This window comes from Rhopalosiphum maidis, chromosome 4 (genome assembly GCF_003676215.2).
Source record: "Rhopalosiphum maidis isolate BTI-1 chromosome 4, ASM367621v3, whole genome shotgun sequence".
In the NCBI taxonomy this organism is placed as follows: domain Eukaryota; kingdom Metazoa; phylum Arthropoda; class Insecta; order Hemiptera; family Aphididae; genus Rhopalosiphum; species Rhopalosiphum maidis.
This window is the reverse complement of record NC_040880.1, coordinates 45391752-45419379: the sequence shown is the minus strand read 5'-3', so window position 1 is coordinate 45419379 and position 27628 is coordinate 45391752. Positions and strand designations below refer to the sequence as shown.

Below are 27628 nucleotides of genomic sequence, written 5' to 3'. Positions count from 1 at the left end.
ACTGGTCACTGCTGGCGCTAGTCCGAAAAAAAATTACCTATCTTACAGATTTCAAATTCTTACTGATAACGAAATTCATGATAATACTGACATTCGTATGGTCACAGAATAGATAATATTATATTTTGTAGTATGATGTTTTGTTATAATATTATAGTTATATTATTATAGTTATGAGTTATCTAACGTGACTGTCTGCCACCTCCAGACAACCACCATCGTCACTAAGTGTTTTAACTTTTAACTTAAAATAATAAAATAATTATGAACATTTGACATTATTGCTGTTTCATTTTCAAGTAGTATTGTATCATATTATTTTTTTTGTTCAAATCAACGAGCTAAATTCGACTACTGAACGTGCTGTCTCAATCACCAACGTAAAGTCAATGTAGAGTATATTAGAATTTAAGTAATGTAAAACAGTGCTTTTTCATTTATGATCCACATTTGTATAACATTGTGTCGTCATCGATCTACTGTTTTGCTTTTGGGCGCAAGTAGAAAACCAACATAGTCGCTTAAGGTTATCCAATCGTTTATACAACTATCTGATTTGTTACATGTTAGTTTGTTGGAATTCAATCATTATTTATTTTACAATTATTATTCAAGATTAAGGAAACCCATTTGTTAATAAAATATTTTAAGTGGCTTAAATAAATAATTAATATAATTTACATTATGAATATTGTAATGTTCTATAAAAATGTATTTATTTTTATTATTGTTTTATATTTATTATTTATTGTTATTGATTTTTTAAAAAGAATAATGTATTCTTAGATATATTGACAGTTTTGTATTATGAAAACTTATTAAGTACACATTTTTTAATATTTCCCTTGTCTTAAGATTAACAAATGTTTTTCATTTAGCATAACAGTATTGGTATTGGTGTATAAGAAAAAAATGCACAACTGTTATAACTCTTGAATGTATCAGAATTGATTTTATTAATAATGCTTTTATACTAGGTCATATGATATCAATTACTACTACTGGTGTTTAATAGAATTATATAGTTTATAATAAAATTCTATAACTAACCATTGATTCATTGCTATTCCATTTTATTTTTATTTTTTTTAGATAATATGTAAATTATTTATTTTACTTATTTATATATTGAATTATTTTTATTATAATTAAATGCATTTAATAAAATATTAATGATTTTTATTTGTTATTAATATTCTATAGAGTTATAAATTTAATTATCAACTTTATAATTATACATAAGTATAATAGTATTTAGTAATAAAATAAAAATTAATTTTCCAAAAAATATTTCAAGTATGCATATAATATTTCATATTAATGTTCTACAATATATTTTTATTTAATCAAAAATTGATTAAAAGTTATTTATCAAAAAATATTTTTTAGGATTTAGTTTATACATTTTATAATATAATAAAAATGAACTTTTATTAAATAGGTTTGATGAATATTTGAATTATTTACAATTAATGACTATAAGTACCTATATATTAAGATTATATTTATGTTTTAGATAATGAATACTTGGATTCAAAGTTGATAAGTTACACAAAGCACAAATGACTGGTGGAGAATATGGGTTCTCAGTTTTGGGACATATTGCGTCAGGGCATTTGGGCATCATTCACAGGAGGATGGTACTACGAACCAAAACACAGCATTTTCACCAACACATTCCATCTTTATTTATGGCTCATTTTACTTTGTTTACCATTTTTTATACACTTGGTAATCTACTTATTTTATTTATTTTATTCTTTTCTGTAAATCTATATTTAACAATATAATTTTTTTTTTAAGTATATATCAGAGATGTTTATATGGGTACTGTATTCAAGTATTGTAAGTTTGTTAATCACAATCATAAAACTTGTAAATTGGTCTCTGCATCATATGTTCGACACAACCGAATATATTGTAGAAGACACCAAAAAGAATAGAAGTTCAGAAATTGAAGGTCGTCGTCCTGCCCTCAGAGAACCAAACAAGTAGTTATTTTAAAATATTATCTGATTTTATTTATTTTTTTATATAAATCTGTTACTGAAAATAGATTAAGTACAATTTTCAATTTTAATAAATATTATATTATATTTTTAGAGAAGATGAGGGTATTGAAATGCAGATTCTTAATTTGGGTGTCCGTAGAAATGAACCTTCAACATCTGGATACCATCGAAATGAACCAAGTACAAACTGTGTTTCAAATAATTTACTTTAAATCATTAAATATGTTTTTAATATTTATAGATGGAGGAAGACAAAGTAGTTCTACTAGCACTGATTCTGGATTACATATCCAAGAAAAAATTATATGTGATTGGCCTATTAAAAGTTTAAGTATGTGAACTATAATAATACCTTATTTTATACATTTAAATATTGATAATATTTTTTAGACAATCCACATTTTGTTGATAAACCAGTAGAAGAAAATAGTAATAGACGTTATGATCGTGCAGGTTTACAAAGCTTTTCAGAAATATGGAAATATCAAGATGAACGGGGTCAAGATTTCATTACAGTATCTACTGTTAGTTTAAAATATTTATATTGTATCAATGTAAAAGAATAATAATTATCTAAATGTTTGTTATATAGGATTGCTTCACAAATGAAAGTAATACATTAGCATTAAAGAGAGATCCAAAGTGTGCTAGTTCAGACTATTCTACATCTAGTGATGCGTTTACCAAAGATAAAGGTATAATAATTGTTTAAACTTTAAACTGTAAATTATACACTTAAAATAACAAATATCATAAACAATTTATTATACCAGATGTAGGAAGAACATCTAGTTACCAACTTGTTTTTACATCAAGTGATATTGACTACCCAATTGTTGAACATTGTGAAGATCAGTGTTCTAGTCATGGAATAATACATACAACAATTGATAGCGATGATGATGAAGAAGCTGGTAGTAGATCACCTTTATTAAATAGTCATGAAGAAAATTGGAAAAAAATATGTGCTGAAGTTAAAGGAATTTTCCATACCGAAAGTGATATTGAAATTGCATTTATAGAAAAAAATAAACCTAAAGGTATGGAATAATAATTAATTTAATTTTCCATGTTTAATATTAATGATAGTTTCATTATTTAAAGTTATGTTTTAATAGATACATATTATAATTGTATTTTACATTAACAATAATAATCTTTAGTTAAAATACTTTCTTTAATTTTTATCTAAATATTTTATATATTTTTCATTCATATTTTAATATTTCATACTTAAAGAAATATTTAATTGTCATTTTTTAAACTAATTGTTTAGTTTTTCAATAATAGTTCATTGTTTGTAATATATATTTTATTTATGTGTACATTTTTTTAATTTAGAAGTCGAATTAAAACCTCCAGTGGAATCACCAGAAACATTAGGTATTGATTGGTTATTTGAGCATACAGAAAGTGAATCAGAGTCTAGTGATATAAAAGGTAATTTTTAATTTTAATTTCTTTTTAAATATAAATATAAATCATAATTGTTAACATGCTGCACTAAGTAAGAAAAATGGAAACAAATAGATCAATACCGTGGCATTTTACATTGTCTGATGATGACTATACCACTACTTCAGAAGATAACAATTCTAGTGAGTGTATAGACACGCACAAAGGAGTTTTTATAGTTTAATCATTAATCATTATTTGTACTACTTCTATATGAATTATTTTTTTGGAATTTATATCTTAAGTTTATTTAATATTTTAGGAAATAAATCTGAATCAAAAGATGGAAGTAAAGAAGAAATTCAAGCTCCAATTTCAGTTGGATTTGAAAACACAGGCGCTATACCAAAAACAAAATCTATTAAAGATGGTAAGATCTATTTTCATTATTTTATTATTATTAAATTATATATATTTTTAATTTAGATATTTAGTAATTAGATAATAATAATTATACTTATTTTAATTACTTTTTAAATGTATTTTCTTAGTAAAAAAATCAAATAAAAAAAGAAAAGCCACGTCAACTCCTCATTTAAGTGTTAAAAACGATTCAGATAGAAAAAGACATCGTAGAACTAATAAAAATAAATCTAATGGTAATATAATTTTTCTATAATACAAATTATACTGCAAGTCATTAAGATAGATTGCATCTCGATTGTACATTTGACTGCTTACCATCTCAAGTTCAATTTTCCCTACTATGTGGTAACTAATGTAGTAATGCGTATAACTATATTTTTACCAAAGTATATTAACAGCGCTCATTATGTCTCAACAAAAGACATTCTGATTATTTATCTGGGGGGAAAGAGGGATGTATAAAATATTCAAAATCTGTATGTGATCAAGGTGCGTTCTCTTGTGACACACAGTATAGTATTGATTATTTATACAACAAACGTTATACATTTATCAAAAAAGTGTGAGCAACATTTTTTGATAATTTTTCAATTGTTTAATACAATGCCATGTATTGGTTTAAATTATATATTATAACTATAATAAATAATTAAACTACTATAATTACTTTTTAGGAGAATATACTGAAACATTTTTTTTTTAACATTTTTTTATATTTATCACAAGATAGTATTAAAATTTTTATTTTTCATTATAATTATACTAAAAGTTTTAAAATTAATATCTTATTTTAGTTATACATTGTATCCAACCAAACATACAGCAATTAATATTTAATACTTTAAAACCCACATTGAATTAATTTTAGAAATGTTGCTTACAATTTTAATTGTTTTAGCCTTAAATAAATATTTCTCAGCATATTTAATTTATGTTCGTAACAGAATCTAGAAGATGTATGTGTGACAAGATTAAAAGTGATATGGATTGTGGTACAGAATCTAAAAGTTATCCTACAGTTACTGATGAATGGATTGACAATAACACTCTGAGTAGACCTGATGCGTAAGTTTAATTGCATTGTATGAATTTTCAAATTTGTATCTAATTTAATTATTATTTTCTGGAGATAAAATAACTACAATTTTTAGGTATTCAAATCTTGAAATGGTTTGTTGATAAATAAAGATTGAGAAAGGGATTATATATAAAAGTTAAGACCCAAAAATAGCAGGAATTTTCTTATAGAGAGTTGTTGATTCTTTGAACAGGATTATTTATTTTAAACAAATATAGTAGACATCTTTATTATTAGTGTATTAAGTGTCATTAAACTATTGTCAGCTTTGCTTGAAAAGCTTAAGCAACTTAAGTAACTTGGGCAGCTTTTATGAGAATAAAGTTTATAGGTCTAAAGTATAAGATTAGATCTGCTTAATTCATGATATATATATCATCTTATCATTAATTTTGATCTAATTGGTAATGTGATTAATGTTATGTTTAAAGTATTGTAAATTACAGTAATCAAGATTAATTATGTACATTATTAATTTTATGTTGTTAGTGTATAATTCCATGTTGCGATTCTCACGTTCAAAATTATTTAAATTTAGAGCAAATAAATTTACTAATAAAAGTCTACCTGGAGTATATTGTTAAGTTGCATAAATAGGTTTAGGAAATAGATTATTAATCTTCATATAATTTACTTCAATTTTTAAGATTAACATGTGAATTGATTAAAAATTATAGTAAGTTGGTAATTATCATTGTTCAATTTTGATCCATTTTGATATTCTGACACTTCTCTTATCCTCTAGCCCTACTCAATTTATATCTACAACTATGCCTGAAAATTTTATTTTATTTGAATATTGCTTGTCAACTTGCTAACAGTTGATTAGTTGATTCTCTGTAAGGAATTTTGGCATGAATAAATTTTATATCAAAACTTATAGACTTATATCTAATGTCTCCTCCCTCGCAATTCCTGGAAACCCACCACACCGTCTTTAGTGAAATTGGCTTAGGGACCTCTTAAACGTTTAAAAAAGAAATAATCAAGCAAACCAGTCCTGTAATCAATTATCTTTATTACTTATTGTATAATTAACACCAATTGTATATATTCTTATTGTCATTGATATAAAAAAAAAACATATATATATATAGTTGTAAAATAAAATGATTTATGTTTGGTTATAATTGACATTACAGAATGACTACATTAAATGTAAACGAAGGTGCTTCTTCCTCTGCTGGTTCCCATAATGAACTAAGTTCCCTTCTTCCCACAAGTTCTGAACCAGCTATCACTCCATCAAGCGAATCACAGCAACAGAATCAAACTTTGACAACTGTGAAAAATGAAGTTGTTTTAGATCATATTAGTGATGTTTTTCATGGTCGGGTAGAAAATAGAAGTAGAATGAGAAATCGACAAGTTAGGTAAATATATTTTAGTACTGTTCCTGTAACATTTGGTTCTATCACTTGGAATTTACATGTTGTAAGGAATATTTTTAAAAAAAGTATCTATAATGAATAGACCTATAATACAATTTTAAGTTAAGAATACTATCTATGCTTGTACATTGGCCTTTTAAAATATTTTAATTTTAAAGTAAGATAATATGATCATTTATAAATTGTAATTAACATACTCATAATATGCATAAAATTTAAAAAAGAATCCAATTTACAATCATGGATAATGTTTTTTATTTTAAATTCTTTACTCTTAAGTTTAATAATATATCAATTCACTATTATGGTAAAGTTAAATAAGGTTAGTTCTACTGAACACAAATTTACTATGTTTCAAATACAAATATGTCAAAGAAACAAAACAATGAAGTCCTCTTAAATAACCAATAATTATTATAATTTTAAAACAAATATTTTTTCAGCAATAGAAATTTTCGCCGAATGAGATCTCGTGAAGCATATAGTTCTCCGTTTCTACAAGCAGCTGATGGTGTTAATTTTTCTGCTTGTCCTGAAGATACATCTGAAGGGTTTGTACAAGAATACTTTTATTATAAAAAAAGTTAAATGAATAATATTTCAATTTATCTGTGTTTATAGATCTGTACATTTTTTTCGCGATGAAAATGGTCATTGGATGACTTATACTTTTAGAGATATGTTAAATAATAATTCTTCAATAATTAAACCATTCCCAAATTTACCATCAACATCACGAAGGGATGACTCATCAGATGATCTTGTTTTTAATCATTCACCTGTAAGATTGTTTCCCCGTCCCATTCGTAATTATGAACAACAAATAGAACACGAAGATCCTTACTGGCCACAAAGTCAACCACAGCGTTACCGTCACTTCAACATTTCGCCAATAATTACACCGGTTGAAGAAAGCTTGGAACACGAACATGAAAATAACAGACCAGATTATCAAGATGAATTCCCAGTAATACCACGGCAGCTGCGATTTGATCTTCTTGATCCTAGTGTTGGATTTCCTAAACCTAAACGATACTATCCGTACACACCAGTGAAAAAAATGTGTTTCAAAGTTCGCTTTGATCGTCTGGCATTATTAACTGCCATTGATCGTAACCCAACATTATTGGAGCTAATTATTACAATTATTCTCGCTACATCAGTTGCTGTATTGGGTGCTTTTGTATTGTACTTTAAATTCTACAGAGATATTCATGCATTTGTTTTCTGTTTTGTTATGGCTGGCTGTCAGTATTCCTTAGTGAAATCTGTACAACCTGATGTGGCATCTCCTACACATGGTTTTAACAAAATTGTTGTGTATAGTCGTCCAGTTTACTTCATATTGTTTTCATCCATACTACTACTAACACACATTCAATTAAACTCTGGCCGAACATTTTACCAGCTGAAATTCTATGGATTCACATTGCATATTTTGTATATATTAGAAACTATTCGAGATTTCTTATCAAACTTTTTACTATTTTTACCAATTGCTTTTAGTTTGGGATTATTGCCTCAGGTTAATACTTTTTTTATGTATACTCTGGAACAAATTGATATTCATTTATTCGGAGGTAATGCAACCAGTTCACTTAAGGCATCTGCATATTGTGTATTGAGAAGTTGTTTTGCTGTATCTATTTTATTTGGATTTGCATATGTGGCATTAAATGATTGGTCTGGATCATCAAGAAATATATTTTTCTCCATATTTTGTGCATTACTCACTGCCATATCTTACCATTTAAGTCGCAGCTCCAGTGATCCAGCTCCTATATTAAATGTTCTAAAAACATATTTATGGCCCAATGAAGATATATTTTCTAGACCTGATATGGAATGCCCTAGACCTAAAAAGGAAACTGAAAAATCAAAGAAAAAGGGCTCTGAACAAAAAGAAGGCGAATGTGAAGAACAAACAAAGTCTGGTAATATTACTTTAAAATAACTAGTGTTTAAAAAATCATAAATTACATAACTAATAAAATACTATATTTAGAATTAGATGAAGAAATTGAAATCCAAGACAATTGGCCAAAACAGTTACAAGATACAATAAATGCAAGACTGAAGACTGATTTAATTTTTTGTCCAATTATTGGTCTAATTGTATTTGCTATTCATTCTAGTAATATTTTTTCAGCTTTACAACCAGAATTAAATCCAGTAAGTTAAAAATTTTTTATACTTTTAATATTTTATATAAATAACAATAATAATACTTATATATTAATATTAATATTAAATATTGTTTAAATTTAACAGTACAGTGATAGCAAATTTTACATTTTTTATCTAAAGTTTCCTACATATTAGTAATATATTACTTTTTAAAACTTTGAAATAAATGTATATTAGTATTTGATTATACGTAGAGCAACACCAAAGTTGTACTTAAATAACTTATAAATTAAATTGATTGATATAAACTTAATGGTTGACACATCTGGCAACCACTAAGCAGTGGCAGTTATACATGCTGTTCAAGGGGGGGGGGAGCGAAAATAAACCCCATAGCATTATTATATATAGTATATACAATATACATGTAATATAAAATATACATGCGGATTATAGGTAATAGTATAAATGTATAATAATGTTTATATATTAATAATATTAACACATTTTAACATAATGTATTAAAAAAAAAGATATAGATGTATTGATTTATAAAATGTATCTTGTAAATTGGAATAATTATAATAAAAGCATATACTTTTTTTTTGCTTAGCAAAGCGTATAATAATATTATCTATATCAACATCTATGTCTCTGTGGATATGAAATAGTACTAGCCCATTTAATCGGTCTTCGTAAGTTGTTGACCTCAGCCATGTCTTTAACCTATTAACCTAGCAAATCACATGCATAGTAGCAATATATATCAATGAAATATTTTAATTAAAAATATTAAAAATATTAATCAAGCAATTAGGTACTTAAAAGCATTAAATTAAGCAAAACTAATGCATATTTTTAATGAAAATATTTGTATAGTATTATTATGAAAAGCATAAGCAAAAAAAAAAAAAAATTAAGTAGGTACTTTTTTTCCATAACATTTTAAATTTTAATAGAGTGAAGTAAACTAGAAAAGTAAACTTTTTAGCCATTTGTATTCCACTATACCATTTAGTAAATATTAAACTAGGTAAATATAATAATTAACACTAATATACCTTGAAGTTTGAGTTTTTTTTTAATGTTTATTGAGCAATATCTAATATTCAATTACTCAAAAGTCAAATGATTTATAGGTAGATTACTTATAATAGGTACCTTCTAAGAGTAGAAAAGCTGTGTTCTGTTGAAGCAACACTAATAGGTAGTGAACAAATAATACTAAGCATATAATGGATATGCGTAACCGGGACATTAGGGTATGATAATTTGTAGTATGGTTAGGGTTAGGTCAGTGATATACTAAATTTAAAAAACCAAATCCCAAGGGGAGGGCGATCCACCTATCCCCCCCTTATAACCGCCACTGCCACTAAGATGAATTTTTAGAAACATAATAATAAACATATTAATCTAAACCAGTGGTTCTCAATCTTTTTAGTACTGCGACCCAAATTTCCCCCGAAAAATCTTTTGCGACCCATATGGTTTCACTTTTCAAAAAGTAGTTATAAAAAACAAAATTTGTATTATATAAATATGTATACATTACAATCAATATATTTTTACAAATGTACTATTATTAATGAGGTGTATGCGAAATGTGTGCTTGTTTTCTGTTTTGGTTAATAATAGCATTGACATAATAATTCAAAAAATTGTTTGTAACCCATTAAAAATTGATTGACGACTCACCAGTGGGTTATGACCCACACTTTGAGAAAACGTTAATCTAAACTATGATAAATTATTTAATTTATTTTGTATTAATTAGTTTTTAATTTGCAGGTAATGTGGTGTACAACTTTCAGTATTGGATTTATTCTACACTATATAATACCTCAATTGCGAAAGCAGTTACCTTGGTTGTGCGTTGCTCATCCTATATTAAAGCCATCTGAATATAATCAATATGAAGTTAAACAATTGGCTAAAATCATGTGGTTTGAAAAAGTAAGTGTTATTACTCATTGTAAACACTGTTTGAAAAATTATTCTTAGATAATTTGAAAAAAAATATTGCTTAATGTATATGTTTTATTATTTATTTTTATAGGTTTATGTATATTTATGCTTCTTTGAAAGAAATGTTCTTTATCCACTAATGTTTATTGGTTGTTTGACATCTGACAGCATAATTGTTGTAACAAAATTGGGAGTTCTATTAGGTTCTTTGGTATTATCAGTATGCGCACTTAAATGTTTACGCTGCTCGTTTTCACAACAATCCAACCAGTATAATATTCTAGCATTTGCAGTACTGTTTTTTCAATTGGACTATGTAAAATGTTCTGAAACTTTTATTATTGACTACTACCTTACAGCTATTGCCTATGATAAAATCTATGAATTTTTACTTAAGGTAATTTATTATAATTAGTCTTATGTATGATGTCCATATTATTAATTTGATTTCTTTTTTTTTTACTTTAGTTGCAATTTGTTATAACATACATAGCACCATGGCAAATTACTTGGGGTTCAGCGTTCCATGCTTTTGCTCAACCATTTTCTGTTCCTCATTCTGCAATGATGTTTCTTCAAGCATTTTTGTCTGCAGTGGTTTCTTCACCACTTTATCCATTTTTAGGTAAATACTAAACTTTAAAATCATACAAAGTTTATATCATAATATAAAGATGTAAATTATAGTAAATATTTATTGTTCTTATTATTTTATTTAGGAAGTGCTATATTTTTAACATCCTATCCACGGCCTGTTAAGTTTTGGGAGCGAGATTATAATACCAGACGAGTTGATCATACAAACACCAAATTATCATCTCATTTAGAACGAAATCTTGGTGCAGATGACAATAATCTTAATTCAATATTTTATGAACACCTTACTAGACTACTACAACATACCCTCTGTGGTGATCTCATATTAGGCCGTTGGGGCAATGTGTCACAAGGAGACTGCTTTGTCTTAGCATCTGATTATTTGAATTGTCTGGTTCACATTGTTGAAATGGGAAATAATTTAGTTACTTTTCAAATGCGTGGACTTGAGTTTCGTGGTACTTATTGTCAGCAAAGAGAAGTGGAAGCTATATCTGAAGGTGTTGAAGATAATGAAGGTATGTACTAAAAATCTATGTTACAATTTATTAATATATAAGTTGATATACATTGTTGTATGACTGAAAACTGGCTATAGTAAATTAGTTCATCTGATTTAAATCTAAATAGATAGATTCATGCTTTCTACTATTTTTTGTGGCATTCTAACATGAAGGAGTGGGTGGGGGAAGGCTATCTTACAAGGTATAACAATTTTGTGTATTTTATTATGTAAAAATAGATGGCTTTTGATTATTAATATAATTTATAGTAAATATACAAACATTTTATTACAGGATGTTGTTGCTGTGAGCCTGGACATTTTCCTCACATTTTGTCTTTAAACGCTGCTCTTGGTCAACGTTGGCTTGCCTGGCAAGTAGTAGCAGCCAAGTATGTTGTACAAGGATATAGTATATCAGACATTAATGCCTCATCAATGTTGCAAGTATTTGATTTCCGGAAAGTGTTGGTTAGCTATTACATAAAGGTGATTTACTAATAATTATATTATAATAGTATATAATCATAATGCTATAATATGTTTTTATATTTATGACTTAGATATTTAACATTTATATGATTTCAATATTTTATTTTAGAGTATTATATATTATGCTATACGATCACCAAAACTTCAACAATGGTTAGCATCAGATGAGATAAAAGAAGGACTAAAACCAACATTGAACAGGAGTTTTGTAGATCTTGACCCAGTATTTAATATAAATATTGATGAAGATTTTGACGTGATTTCATGTGGTGTTACTCGCAACAGTTTTTGTTCATTCTATTTGGAGTGGATACGATTTTGTGCTTTCCAAACAGAAAATGTAAGTTTCAAAAAAAGCTCTACTTAATAATACATTGTTTGGTATAATTTTGCACTGAGTAGGTGATGGTAGTGTACAATTTTAATTTAATTATAAATCATTACATGCAAAAAATGATTTTGATCAGAGACTGTGTATCTGTCTATATTTCTTAGGATATTTTATTATTTATTTATTAACTACATTAGATATAGTTTAATATAATAAATTCAACTAATTCATGCCAAAAACATATATTATATTATATGATAATAATTATAATATATATATATATATATGTATATATTATTGTTATTACTAGGGTTAGGATGTTTATGATTTTACATTTTCTTTTTAGGTTGTTCAATAGCTTCTATTCTTGTATAGAGATGTGTTTTATGACATCTATATTCAAAATATCAAAATTTTATTTTTAATATAATTGTATATTTTATCTTTTTTTTTTTAATTATAAGCGCATATTGACTGTTTTTGATGCAAAATGCTGAAAAATACCGTAATTTTATATTTTATTAACTGAATCTGAAATATGTTTGATTATCTGTATTTTACAAATTATCACTTTTTTATTCTTGAGAATTTAATATGGTTATATGGAGTAAAGGTATCTATTTAAATATACGTATTAGCACTAAATAAACGAAGATTTTTAATAAAACAAACAATAATTATTCAATGCAACTCTTTTTAAAATATATTTTTTTTATATTTAATTTAATTTTATATAGTAAATAAGGAAATTGAAAAATGTAATACAACGTGCAGTTAATATAACAAGCACATAAAAATAGTACCGACCCAATTTATTTATATCCTATTAACAATTAAATTTGTCTCTATGTATTTATTGCATTTTCATTGACTTTTTTTTACTCTCTATACTCTGGCCCGCTAAATTTTAATTTTCTAAAAAGTAGCCCTTTAATAACTTTCAGTTGCCCATCCCTGCCATATACCATAAGATGATACGAATATGCTCATGGTTTAAACAGTTTAAAATTAATATAAATTTTATGAAAATTCCATTGTGTTTGAAAAATAATTTTATAAGTAATGGCAAAAAGTTTCAAGTTATTTGATGTTATTTTTAATTACGATATAAATAATTGTTAAAGGTAAAAATTTCTATTTTTAAATATCTTATTTCGTCAGTAGTTAAACTTCAAGATAAAAATATCTGTAAAAAAAAATTAACCACATGTATTTTTAATATTTTTGAATTGCTATAAATGTAACTTATGAAAAAAAAACTTTGAATTATATTTTTAAACATTTTTATCTAAAAAAATTTATTTTTTATATTTAGAAAAATTTAACTTAAAAACATTGTTAAAATAGTTTAAAATTAGTCTAAACAATTTCAATTGTAGGTAAAAAATATACTTTTAATAATAATAGAATATTTCAAATTTTTACTATATTAATATATTTTGAAATACAATAAAATATCAAAATTTAAATTTCAAACCCTTATAAAAAATGAATATGTCATTACACTACATTTTTTCTAGTAATAATAACTTATAAGGAACCTTAAATTAAATATTCCAATTATTGATATTAAATTTGGTGAGAATGTTAAGTTCTTGTGGTTATTCATGTCTGAATTTAAAAAATAGATTTTTTCAAAACTGATGTTGCATAATTATTTTTAGTTTTTTACTGTTTTGTGTTAGTTTTTTTCAAGTTATTTAGAAAATTACATAGAAATTTCTACTTTTTACACATAACATTTGGTATGTTAATATGTTATATGTTAGTAATACAGAGAATACATGTGTAAATTACATCCTCTTAAAATCATTTTACTGGCTCAAGAGTATCTATATCAGCGGTTCTTAACAATAGGATAGCAACCCAATTTTGGGTCGGCAAAAATTTAAAACATTGGTATAATATTTAAAAAAATATGTACAATACAATTATTAAAATAAATGTTTATTTTTAATATAATGTAATTAATATTATGATCTGTTATTAGTACACGTAATATGAGTAAAAAAATTTATTAAATTAAGAGTACTCAAATAGTTATTTTTTATTCCGCCATTGAACATTATTAATAAATAGGTCGCATAAAAAATTTGGTAAATATCTTGGGTCGCCACTACACAAAAGTTAAGGACCGCTGATCTACATTACATAATATTTAAAATTATTATTTTTATAAAATATTTGAATCCATTTAAATTTTAAAATGATATAAATATTATAATATGTACATACGATGATCCTCCACACTCAGAAATATAAGATTTGCTATTGTTTCTTAAATTATTAAATTTTTCTACTTATATGTTGAATAGACGGTAGTGTCATGTATATAATAATATATATTACAAATAGCTTAATAAATAATTAAGTAGTCAAATTAAATAATTTTATATAAATATTTTTTTAGAATCAATATCACAACTAAGCTGAGTTAACAATTAACAATTATACATATTATGTTTTCTATTTTCAGATTCGAAAAATTGTTATAGATAAAGGTAAAGATTCTTTATTAGTATCATTATGCTTTGCACTCAGCTTACTGGGAAGACGATCACTGGGTTTAGCATCACATACTACCATGTCAAGGTATGTTAGACCATTCAAGGAATAATAATTTTAAACTTATGCATCAATTACATTTTTTAGTGTCGAGTTTTTTCTCTATGGTCTCCACGCCCTCTTTAAAGGAGATTTCCGTATAACATCAACAAGAGATGAATGGATATTTGTAGATATGGACTTGATGCGCAAAGTATTAGCTCCAGCAATTAGGATGTCATTGAAACTTCATCAGGTATGTGTAATCTTCATTTAACATATTTTTTATAATATATGTATGTATGTATTATGTATAATGACTTATTTTCATATATAGAATCATTTTATGGTTCCTGATGAATATGAAGATCCAGCTGCTTTGTATAACACTTTAAACTACCTTCAACAAAATTTAGTGATATCACATGAAGGAGATCCTGTTTGGAGAAATGCTGTTTTGTCTGGAATGCCATCATTACTCGCTTTAAGGTAAAGTAAATACAATTGTATTAATATTCAAACTCTTTCCATTCTGATATAAGCCATGTTTTAAAATAATTTTTAAGGTTAATATATATTTATATATTATTTGGTATTGGTTTTTAATGCTCTGCCTTCGTAATAATAATAAATACAAAATATTGATAATAATATATTTAATAATTAATAGTATTAGGTTATAATAATAATAATTGCAAACAAAATCAAAATTCAAATTGGCATTAAAATTCTACTGTCTTATGACACACGTTAAAACCTATTATTATTTTACCTTTGTACTCTTTAAATGTATAATAATTTATTTCTTAATCAGCACTGTTAACTTAATATAAAGTATAGTGGGTGGGGATACATTTATTAAATATTAATTTAATGTCCTTATTTTTAAGACTTTACTGACTTTATGGTATTAATACCATGGAACTATCCAGTCATAAGACTTTCATTGACCATATGATTTTTATATCTCTGTTATAAAGGTAGAATACAAATCATATAAATCTTTAAATGATTGCGAGAAAAGTTAAACACAAGTTTTAGTCAAAAATACTTATTAATACTTCAAAACAAACATCAAATAATACATTTGTCTTTGTTACAATTGTCACATATCGATAAACTATGACAGCATCGGGGCTCTCTTAGTTTGTTTTATTCAAATTTTCGAATCATAACACATATGTTGTCTTAGCACTATACTTGACTGTTCTGGCCAATATTAATTACTTGATTTGCTAAAATAAAATTTTTTTATAAGTATTACCTAAAATGTATTTAATATGTATTGTAAATTACCATTATTATTATTATTATTGTTTTTACTAATTATTAGATTAGTGTTTGGATTTAATTTAGTTGACAGTCTGAGTGTTACATCTGGGTACCTTTAATGTTGTGTACTATTTTTTTTCTTGTACATTTGTATGCTTATTGTAACTGCTATTACAAATTGTATTTTTTTTAAGAAATAATGTTAAAAATGACTATTATATACAATACATTGATTATATAAGTGGTAGAGCAATAAAAAACCCAAGCATATAAAAAAATTCATGCACCCATATAGGTTTATAATAAATGTGTACCATATATTTTTATAATAATAATTTAAATGTATTTATGAAGAATAAATCAAAATGTTTTATTTAATAGACATATAATGGATGAAGGTTCTGATGAGTATAAAGTAATTATGTTAAACAAGCGGTTTTTAAGTTTCCGTGTCATAAAAATAAACCGCGAATGTGTTCGTGGACTTTGGGCAGGGCAACAACAGGAATTAGTTTACCTGAGAAATCGTAATCCTGAACGTGGTAGTATTCAAAATGCTAAACAAGCTCTACGAAACATAATAAATTCATCGTGTGACCAACCTATTGGTTATCCAATTTTTGTTTCACCATTAACTACTTCCTATGCTGAGACCAACGAACAATTATCATCGCTTGTTGGCGGATCAATAAGCTTGGGAAAGATAAAAAAATCTATTATTAGAGTGTGGTCAAGGTAAGTCTAATATAACTATTTAAATTAAATTAAATAAAATTTAATAATATTAAATATTATAACTTATATTATTATTTTCTTTTTAGATTAAAAAGTAGATGTGTTGAGGGATGTTCTAGTGGAAGTTCATTACAGTCACATGATGAAGGTGGATTCGGACATGAGGGTGTGTACGCTATGACACAATTTAATAGGCATTCTGGATATGGAACCAGAACACCAGGAAGCCAGTCAATTGAAATGAGTGGCAGTGGAAGTGGAGTTGGTGGTAGCATCAGCAGCAGAAGTGGTGGTACTAGAGGTAGTACAGCTAATGTTGCTGGCAAACCAAGTTCTGCCGGTTTGGCCAACTTGGCAGGATTGTTATCATCATCACAGTCACCAATCACCAGTTCACCACAAGCATCTGTCGATAGCAACCCTAATGACAATTCTCCGATCCAACACAGAGTTTTGGTAGGTTTACTAAATAGAATTCACTATGACCATAACAATATTTTATAACTATTAATGACAAAATCTTAATGTTTATATTTAAACAGATTCTGGATCCATTACAAGTATATGATGCTATAAACTTGGGTCGTAGAATAGATGTGGTTTGGCCAGATGAAAAAATGCGATTAAGAGGCGGTCGTAGTCACTGGAAAGATTGGTTACCAGAAAAAGGAATGGAAGGATTGGTAATCTATTATATTTTTACTATATACTTATGTTAATTAACTGAGAAAAAATGAACAAATATAAAATATATAACACATTTACCTTTTCTTATAAGTTTAAGCCTATGTATAAAGTTTATTTATTAAAACTTTTGTGTTTTACATTTTTAGGTTGTGCATCAATGGGTTCCAAATCACCGTGACTTGTCAAAGAGATCTCACGTTGATAAAACTATATTACTGATCAAGATTGATGAACGTTACGTGCCTATAGCCGAAGCTGGTGTATTAGATCTAGGAGCTGAAGTTTGAACATATGTGGTGTATGGCTAACATTATTTGACTGATTTATTTCGGAAGTAACTTTAAAACACAAATGTTACAAGTACACATGCTTGATAATATAGCATTAGTCTTCCTCGATACTATAAAAAAAGTATTCTGTCTTGTTAACGTACAAGTGTATATTGTGTCCTGCCATAATTTTCTCAGGAAAAAAACACTCGTACAATTTTTGCAATAGTTAAGAATCTGTTTCATGTAATTTTTTATTTTTATTGTTTTTTATATATATACATATACATATATATATATATATATATATATACCTATATTTATTTTGTTTTGTAAATAATAGATGAAAATGATGTAAATTTTAAATATTAGTTAAAAATGTTCCTTGTTTAAATGATCATTTTGTGATGCAAATATTTGTTGTTAACATACATATTTGAACAAATTATAAATAATAACTATTATAATAAATTTATTTTAATAAGTGTAAATAATTATTTCCAAGTAGGCGATTGTTTTATCATAGTACTTAATAACATATATTGTGTTCTATGGTTTTATGAACATGACATAATATTTACCAAAGTACCTATCTCTATTTGTTAAGGAGAATTTTCACCTATATGTGGGCAATTTAAAATTCTCACACATAATTTTTTATGATAGACTGTCACTTTACGTTAAATTTTTTTTCAGTAATATCAACTTATTTAATGTATTGTGTGTTCAATTTGTATGCCCGGTTTTAAAATCAATCTGACAATGAATTTTTATATTGAAAACGGATTTGGATGTCTTGTGTGTTTTAATGATATTTTGCTTACTTTAAATCTTATGAACAACTTTTCCTCAAAATGTATGTATCTTAATAATACATACCTGAAGTTTTAGAATATTATATAGAAATATATATAACATTAAAGGCAAATGTTAATAAGTGAACGTTCAAATTTGATTAAAAAGTATAACTGTATAAGTAAGATTTTAGTGACATAAAAAAATTATGAATCCTAACTTGTTCATAAAATCTATTTCCCGTTATTAGATTTAACAGTTTAACTAATCTTTCTCAGTCTTGCCATCTAATAGATTTATGTTTTATGATATCCCTTGTCTTGTTTAATTTGGAAAGTCGAAACATGAATCACAGGTAGAAATTAAGAAAATTAAGCCCCCAAACATTGTTAAAATTATGTTATATTATTGGTTTATTTATCTTTGGTTCATATTGATGTTAAAAATATTATCTTCTCCTGAAATTTTAGTTTTAACGGATTTCCGCCGATGAAATAGACCAAAAACTCACCAGTTATAGAAATAGAATATTACCTAATTAAATTTAACCTATAGAAATGATACAATTTGCAATGTGCTGTACTGACTACTAAAATATAATAGGTGCTAGGTAGGTACCTAAAACGCATTCAAAAATATTTAAAAGTATGAAAAATATTTAGACTCAAATACTTAATAAATGATTTAACTAATTTAATGTAAATTATAATTATTTTCAAAATAAAGAGTAGGTGAAAAGAGCGAAACCATTAGGAGGACGTAGAACCCGCATGTGTTGTCTCCGTCTTACAGACGTGCGACATATCAAATTTTCGTTCACCATTTTCAATATTGTGCTGTTAGTTTTGATTTTAGAATGAATATAAATTATAAAATTTAAAGGTAAGATAATTATCCAGGGCCCTACGTAGCCTTTTATTGATATTATTATTTTTAAGTAAATTATGATCTTTTTGAAAATCGCGATAACAAAATTCAAATATAGGCAATAAAGCTACGAGGGTAATAATAGCGAATAGCGATTGCAATTTTCGTAATAATGAATAAGTAGATAATGATATATTATTACTTATTAGTAGGCTATTCAATAGGTTTATAAAATTGGTACTTCAATTGTGAAATAAAAATAATCGTCAAGGTTTTTTTGTACACTGCCGCAGTATAGTCATATTGTAGGTATATACAATATACACAGTGACACATCACTCAATCTTCATGATACATATTAACATTATTAACACATATTTTTATAACATTTATATATTCTAGACTATTACTTCATTAGAGTAGAGATAGAATATACAGTTCCCAAAGAACTTAGTATACGTATAAGTATACTAATTATCAGGGGCGTATTTATGGAAGGGCTGCTGAGTGGGCTGCATGCACTTTATGAAAGCAGATTGTCATGCTTGCATTGGCGGTACAAACGTTCGTGATGACATGCGTAAGCTGGATACTGGACCCCATGTAGTGGTTGGAACTCTTGGCCGTGTTTGTGACATGACTGCTAGAAAATCACTACGAACTCAATTTATCAAGATATTTGTATTGGATGAAGCTGATGAAATGTTTTTTCAGGGTTTCAAAGATCAAATTAAAGAGGTTTTTAAGTTCCTCGAAGAAGATATTCAGGTCATTGTGTTGTTTGCTACAATGCCCCTGGATGTTCAGGATATAAGCACTCACTTCATGTGTAATCCAGTATACATTTTTGTTCAGAAACTGACATTGGAAGATATGTATATTATATAATTACTAGTGCTCAGAACTTAATGCTCTTAAAAAGTGTTAAATATGCATACACTTATGCGCTAGTACAAATATGCACTTATTTATTTTTCTACTTACAATTTTTATAAATACTAATATTTTATTAAAAAATATTTTTATATTTTATAAATTGTACTAAATATCTTATATTAATAGAAATGGGAAATTGTACTTATGTCAACAAGGATTTGAAAAACACAATTCAATAAAATATGTACTATTAATTTTTAATATTTTTTTTTTGATGTTGTTGTGAAACTAATTTCAAGCTTACTTAGAAATAAATCCAACAACCCTAAAAATCTGTAAATACAATCAAATTCGAGCCCTAATAATCACCCTTAGTTTTCTAAGTTTATTTCCTTAATTAATTAATTATTATTTATTTAGGTTCTAAGCAGTTTTACATCAATGTTACCAAAGAAGAATGAAAGTTTGACACTTTTTGTGATTTGTTCGATACTCTTAGTATCACCCAGACTATGATCTTCTGTAACACACGTCGTAAGGTAGAGTGGTTGACTGAAAATATGCGTTTAAAAACATTTACTGTATCAGCTATGCATGAAGAAATGGACTAACGTCAACGTGATGTAAGTATGCGTCAATTCCGTTCTGGCTCTAGTCGTCTTCTTATCACCATTGGTTTCTTGGCTCGAAGCATTGGTGTATAACAAGTATCTCTGGTTATCAACTATGATTTGTCATCCAATCGCGAAAACTATATTCACAGGATTGGACGTTTGGACCGTTTTGGTCGTAAAGAAGTCACCATTAATTTTATAACTGAAGACAAAAAACGAACTATGAAGGATATTGAATCGTTTTACAACACTCACGTGCTCGAGATGCCACAGAATGTGGAAGATCTGCTGTAGACTAGGCGAAAAATTTGTCTTTTAAAATGTCTAGTAAAAACATTGATTGGTAATGGATAAAAAAAAGTTATCTATCCCAAGGACAAATTTTTAAACTCTAAACAATTCAACTATTTTTTTTATTAAGCAATCAAATTGTATGTATGAAAAAAGATTTGAGGCATCTGCAATATTGCCAATATTGCAATCCGTCAACGGAAGAGAATTCATTAATTCGACGATTAATTAACTTAATATAATGTGGAATGAAGTCATAATCGTTCACGAAAAGCCAAGACACAGTCAAAGTCAAGAGTCTGTTGAACAAGCCAATAGAGACGTCCAAGAAATGCTATCTGCTTGGATAGGTGATAATAACAGTTCTATACAAAATACCTAACATACTATCCATGAACGTAACTTGGAAATTTATTAGGGGCAAGTATATAGTTAGATACTTATACAGACTATACATATCAATATAATATTGATTAATGCAGTGCCGTACCCAGGATTTGTTTTCGGGATGGACTTAAACATTCATACTTAACTCCAAAGAAAAGTAGGAAATAATTTAAAAACATAAATTAGGGCGAGTAGTTTATGAGTTTTACGTATTTAAAGTTTAGACAAGCGTGAAGCGGAGTAGTGGACATACATTTTGCGGGGTAACCCTGTACCACTCCACTCCAAGCAACTAAACTTGAAATACTTATAACTCATATAAACTACTCGCCGTAAATGTATCAAAATACTCAGAAAATTTTTCTGCTTTTGAATATGAAATCAAAACTCTATGTCGTCATTTAAAAAAGAAAAAAACTTAAAAAAATATCTAAAAATATAATTTTTTAGAAAAACGTTGTTTTTTAATAACTAGAAACTATGTAAAAATCAAAATTTGAATATATGTATAATTTAAGCATGCTTAAAAAATCACCTTGTATATACATATATTATTTAAAATAAAAGGTTTCGGGGTGGGCTTAAGTCCAAAAGCCCCCCCTGGGTACGGCACTGGATTAATGATTATTATTAAATTACTTACTCCTAATTTATTCTAGGAAGGCAATTCCCTCCTTGACTTCCCAGTTTACGCCTATGGATACATCAATATATTAAAAATTAAAATTAACAAAACGAAATTAGTTCTGCTGAACGTAAATTAGCTATATTGTATGTACACTAATTATACAAATCGGACATATTTTGTGACTTTAAGCTCAGCCCCTAACAGTTAACAGATAATAAAAATTGGATGTACAGTTATTAAATACATGAAAATTAAATGAAAATTTGAAAAATCGATAAATTTGATAAACCTTTTTTGAAATCAAAATCAAAATCTTAAAATTTAGAAAACCATTCTCAATAACCGAAACTGTAATCGTTAATATTTAAAACTGTTTCAATCCCTGAATTTATATGTTACACTGAACTTGGCGTTTAGTAATTATTTAATATTTAATTTTGGATTTTGCGTGTATGTTAGTATTGTTTTAAATTATGTTTTATTTATATTGTATAATTGCTTTTTAACTCGCTGTTCCCTTTTACAAACTTGCTTTTTCGGACAGCTTCATCAAAGTACCTACTATTACTATTATTTGTTTTGAAATTTATTTTTTTTGAATATTGTATAATTTGTACCTACTTCGTAATTGATGATGATTCAATAAATATTATTATTATTATTATTAAATTATTTAGATAAAATATGTTTTCAGATACATTTATGGATTATATTCTTCAAATTTTGAATGGTTTAAACTTTTATGAGTTACCTTTTAATTTGCTTTTTTAAAATATTTTAAAAATATAGGTACAATTGTCGGGAAAATATTTGAAATTTGAACGTTACACATATCACGTATTATAATAATATGATAGTTTTATTAATAACATCATACCAACCGCCATCAACCGTAATGCGACCAATTTAAAAAGTAATAGTTTAACAAATAACAGATGCGAATGCGTTGACGCGTTTATTAGTACAACGGCCAACTGGCTGCGCAGCTGTGTTGCCGGTCGCTGTAGTCAGTTTATGGTGCAGAACTGGTCGCAGGAAATCCGGGACCAGGCGGCGGACAGGAGCACAGAAAACGTTGAGTCGTCGATCGCGATGAGGTTCAGTCTCCGTGGTGACCGGCACGTTGATTTAGACTTGGCGTCCTCGTTGTCACTGTTCGCGGTCAGCGAACTACAGACTGCAGTAGGTAGTACATTATATAGTACTTAGTGGCGTGGTGAACGACGTTTGTCTAGTGCAATTGCTTAGCCCTTGAAATTTTTGTTGAACTTAAAAATTCAAATTTATGTGAATGAATGTAACTAATATAATATTTTTTTATATTAAATTGTTGATGGCCTATCTCCTATAATGTAAATTATAAATTACCATACATTTTTACTTTTTAGATTATATAATATTATGTTGTAGGGGTATAGTGGATGGGTCATTATTTAAATATTTTGCTTAGGGTTTGAAATATGCTCGCCACACCACTGATAGTACTATATAATATATTCAGTGGTGTTCCCATTATTTTTTTTGAGAGTATACTATATAGTCAAATATGAACATTTAATACAATAAGAATATTTTTCTTGTGGCCTATAGGAGAAAAGAGCGTGTCAATATTATGGAATAAAATTGAGATTGAGAGCATACGCAGTATACCCATAATATTGAAAAAAAAATCTTGAGAGTATACGGCTACACGGCGTATATGTAGTATACCCTATGGAAACACCCCTGAATATATTCCGCGATGGTCGCTCGTCGGTGGCTATCTCATCACTAGGGCTCGAAAGTTGATGCATTTTGCATTTGTTTTTGGAATTTTTTAGACGATGCTCTCCTGGCCACAAATGTGTTTCATTAATATGTGAATCTGAACAACTAATTTTTATTTTGCATTTTATTACTTTTTAATTCATTTTTTGACATTTTTAGGTCATTTTTTTCCACATTTTTAGTCATTTTTACTGATAAAAAAGTATAAAAGTATAAAAAATGAACTAATGTGAAATATTATTTCATATTATTTATGCCGATAACTTACTTAGAACTTTGAAATTACCACGGACTAAGATTAGTACCTATCCGATTTCATGATAAATAAAAAAATAACAACGTAATAAAATAGTTTTATTTTTTCTTATTTTGATAAAGTTATTTACATTTCTTAAAATTAAAATTTTTTTTTGTGTAATTCTTCGATTTATATTTAAGAAACTAAACAATAAATTTAGTGAAGCAAATCAATATACAGAAAATGCAGTTCGTACTTTTATTCGGCCGTCACCAAAAAAATCCAAATCTACTATCAGTCAACAAAATGAATTACTTTCACTTGCTTGTAATTATTTATCAAATGAAGAAAATAGACAAGATTCAGACTTAGACCAGGCCAAAGTTTGGGCAAATACTTTAAAAACCCTGACTCCTAATCAAAAAGTATTTGCTCAGAAAGCTATTAATGATATTTTGTTTGAGGCACAGCTTGGAACTTTGCACAGAAACTCAGTCAAAATAAACGAAGAAGACTGCACTCGTTCATCTACTCCAATGACAGTAAATAGTTGGAACGAATCTTCAACTAGTACAACGCAATCACAGGACTATGTTTTGACACAAACAAATTTACAAAATTTCTATGGTAACTGGAATGGAAGTGATGTTTAATATTAATACTAAATTGTGACTTTATTTAATAACACTGATTGCTCAAATAAATTATAAAGACTGTAATATTCTTAAAGACTAAAGCATAATCTTAAAATTTAAAAAAATTTATTGTTTAAGTTTTGTTGTTTTATAATTTAAAATAATACTGTTAATTTTGTCTAAAAATTTGAAAAAATAATATATTGTTTATCTCACACAAAAATATAAAACTACTTTAAATTTAAAAGTAAAATAATGTTTTATATAGATACCTGAATAAAATCCTTGAGTACAGCAACTTTGCTTCACATGTCTCAATTACAATCATGCTTATTGTTGTTGGTGATATAATGGAAGAAAATTTTAAATCTTCAAATGAACGTCCAGTCTCCAAGTATCTCAAAGTAACGGCAAGCCTTTCGTTTGCAGGAATACTGTCTCTCATATTCGTATCCATTTTGGTTATAAATGGTCTTAGCATGTTTAAAAGTTGATTGTAAATAACATCGCTCATACGAAAATAGTTTTGATAATCTTTTGGATCAGATAATTTTATTTCATTTAAAATATTTAAGTGAATGTACTCTTGTCGTTTAGCAATCCATTCTTTTATCCATCGTTTACGTTTTGTCTGCTTTTTTTTTGTTACAGAAAGAGCAATTATAATTGCAATACACGCCTTTTTCTTATCCATTTTTGTTAATTTAAAAATATTTATACCATTTACAGTATCAATAGACAACAATCGATCCGAACTACAGTGAAAGTAAAAAATACTGAGTATTGACTGTAATTTGTAATGACCGTTTGAGGACTATACTGTCAATTATGTAAATACTGTCAATATTTATAGTGTCAGTAATATTGATCGTGTGAGGGCCGCATAAGAAGACAATCGCCAGAGACGTTTACACAAAATAATAGTAATAATACGTAACATAATAATATAATACGTATAGTGTACAGTGTACACGTGCCTGAGTATAATAATATAATATCCTAATTTAGTATTAACTATTTATGCTAATAAAGGCATAAATAATTCAATTTACTTAAACGACGTTTCGTACAGACGTACAGCCATACGTCGTATACACACGTCACACATACATACATATTTACAGAGTGATTCTTTTTTCTTTATAATTATACATTCATTAATTATTTTCTTCAAGTGTTGACTTTTTTCATTTTATTTTCTAATTATTTTGTCTTGTGTTTTTTTCAAACTATATAACATTTTTATTTCTTTCACCCTTTTATTTAATAGTAAAACTATATTAACTTTTGATTTTCAAATGATAACTTATATTTAAGATGTCATAAAATAGTAGGACTATTTTTTTTACGAATTTTAACGTTCAAATCATTATTTTTCATTTAACCGTTATAGTGAGTTATAGCTGCACAAAGTTGGGTGGTTTAAAGTTTTTACTGTTTTAAGATGTTCATTCTGCAGAGTACAGGTTATTACGGCTGCGAGGCGTTGGTATAACTAGAGGTACAAAGTTCAGCACTGCGTCGATAGTCGATGAACGAGTTTATTACATATGAAAATATGTACCTACCTCTTATTATCTATTACCCATGTGGCCATGTGATCACTGGTCTTCAGAAACAAGAGGTATTGTAAAAATTGAAAACCACTCAACATTTAAAAGCCATATTTCACCAAAAAATTAACAAAAAATAATAATTTGAACGTTAAGATTCATAAAAAAAATAGCCCTATTAATGAGTACATTTTAAATGTAGGTTGCCATTTGAAACTCAAAAGTTGATAGTGGTTTCACTATTAAATAAAAGAGTAAACAAAATAAAAAATTTATACAGTTTGAAAAAAGCATGATACAAAATATTTTCAAAAAAGTAAAAAATGAAAAACAATCAATACTTGAAAAAATAATGAGTGTATATTGGTAAAAGAATCACCCTGTATATAATATATTATGTAGTATGAACAGCAACGACGTAACTATAATAACAATTTTATGATTATTATTATGACAAAAATATACCAACTACAGTGGTAACGTAAAACAATATATATATATATTTATATTATGCTAGAGTACGTGTTACCAATACAAAGAGCATTGAGCACTTTTTGTAACGCTCCGAAGTAAAACGACATTCTTCACTGCTTTATCATGTAGCTGAAAAAAAAACATAAACGCGCGTGCGTTTAGCTTTCGGTTCATTTGCAGACAATGCGAAAATACGACAATGTCACCGAGATAACGCGAGTATGAGATGATACCTTAATAATAATTGATCGATAATTTCACCATTAACGTTACGACGTAACCCAATTATGTTCGTCACGACTTCACGAGCACTTTTTGAAACGTCTTTTATTCAACATTTTCATATCGTTTGAAGTTCCAATGCCCGAAATGGGCTCCTTTTTGGATTTCTAGGGACACCCTCTGCCACGACCAATAATACGTGATTTTGTATATTAGAGTGCATTGACCTTTTTCAAACTTTAAGCTAAGAACGTTATTTTTATATTTAAATTTTTAAATGAGTTATAAGTACTCGTATGTCAGGTAATAGTTTGAAAATTTCCATAATTCACTTAAAAATTAAAATATCATAAAGATTCAATAGAAAACACAGTTAAAGTTCTTACCTTTAAGTTTTATAAATTTATAATAGGTCAATTCACTCATAAAAGCATAATACACAAAATGTTGAGTAC

At 27.1% G+C, this 27628-nt stretch overlaps 1 protein-coding gene and 1 pseudogene across 6 annotated transcripts; both read left to right on the top strand.

Moving 5' to 3' along the window:
- The first annotated feature begins 136 nt into the window (after positions 1–136).
- On the top strand, positions 137–18185 carry LOC113559377 (pecanex-like protein 1). Of its 6 annotated transcripts, none has more exons than XM_026965124.1 (30): positions 137–380; positions 1517–1731; positions 1804–1991; positions 2104–2192; positions 2254–2343; positions 2403–2536; positions 2605–2707; positions 2786–3052; positions 3354–3452; positions 3521–3610; positions 3730–3837; positions 3959–4066; positions 4778–4898; positions 6054–6284; positions 6746–6853; positions 6924–8236; positions 8308–8474; positions 10221–10385; positions 10489–10794; positions 10866–11022; positions 11117–11512; positions 11792–11985; positions 12098–12328; positions 14796–14911; positions 14972–15119; positions 15201–15352; positions 16517–16870; positions 16957–17326; positions 17413–17553; positions 17704–17844. In XM_026965124.1, the coding sequence occupies exons 2-30, from the start codon at positions 1579–1581 to the stop codon at positions 17842–17844; spliced, it is 6240 nt and encodes a 2079-aa protein (XP_026820925.1). In that variant the 5' UTR covers positions 137–380; positions 1517–1578. The 6 variants fall into 6 exon arrangements, with proteins under 6 accessions (XP_026820925.1, XP_026820926.1, XP_026820931.1 ...); XM_026965125.1 differs by having other exon boundaries at positions 137–391; XM_026965127.1 differs by lacking the exon at positions 137–380 and adding an exon at positions 448–565.
- Positions 18186–20004: 1819 nt separating this feature from the next.
- On the top strand, positions 20005–21272 carry LOC113558177 (annotated as a pseudogene).
- Positions 21273–27628: the final 6356 nt, after the last annotated feature.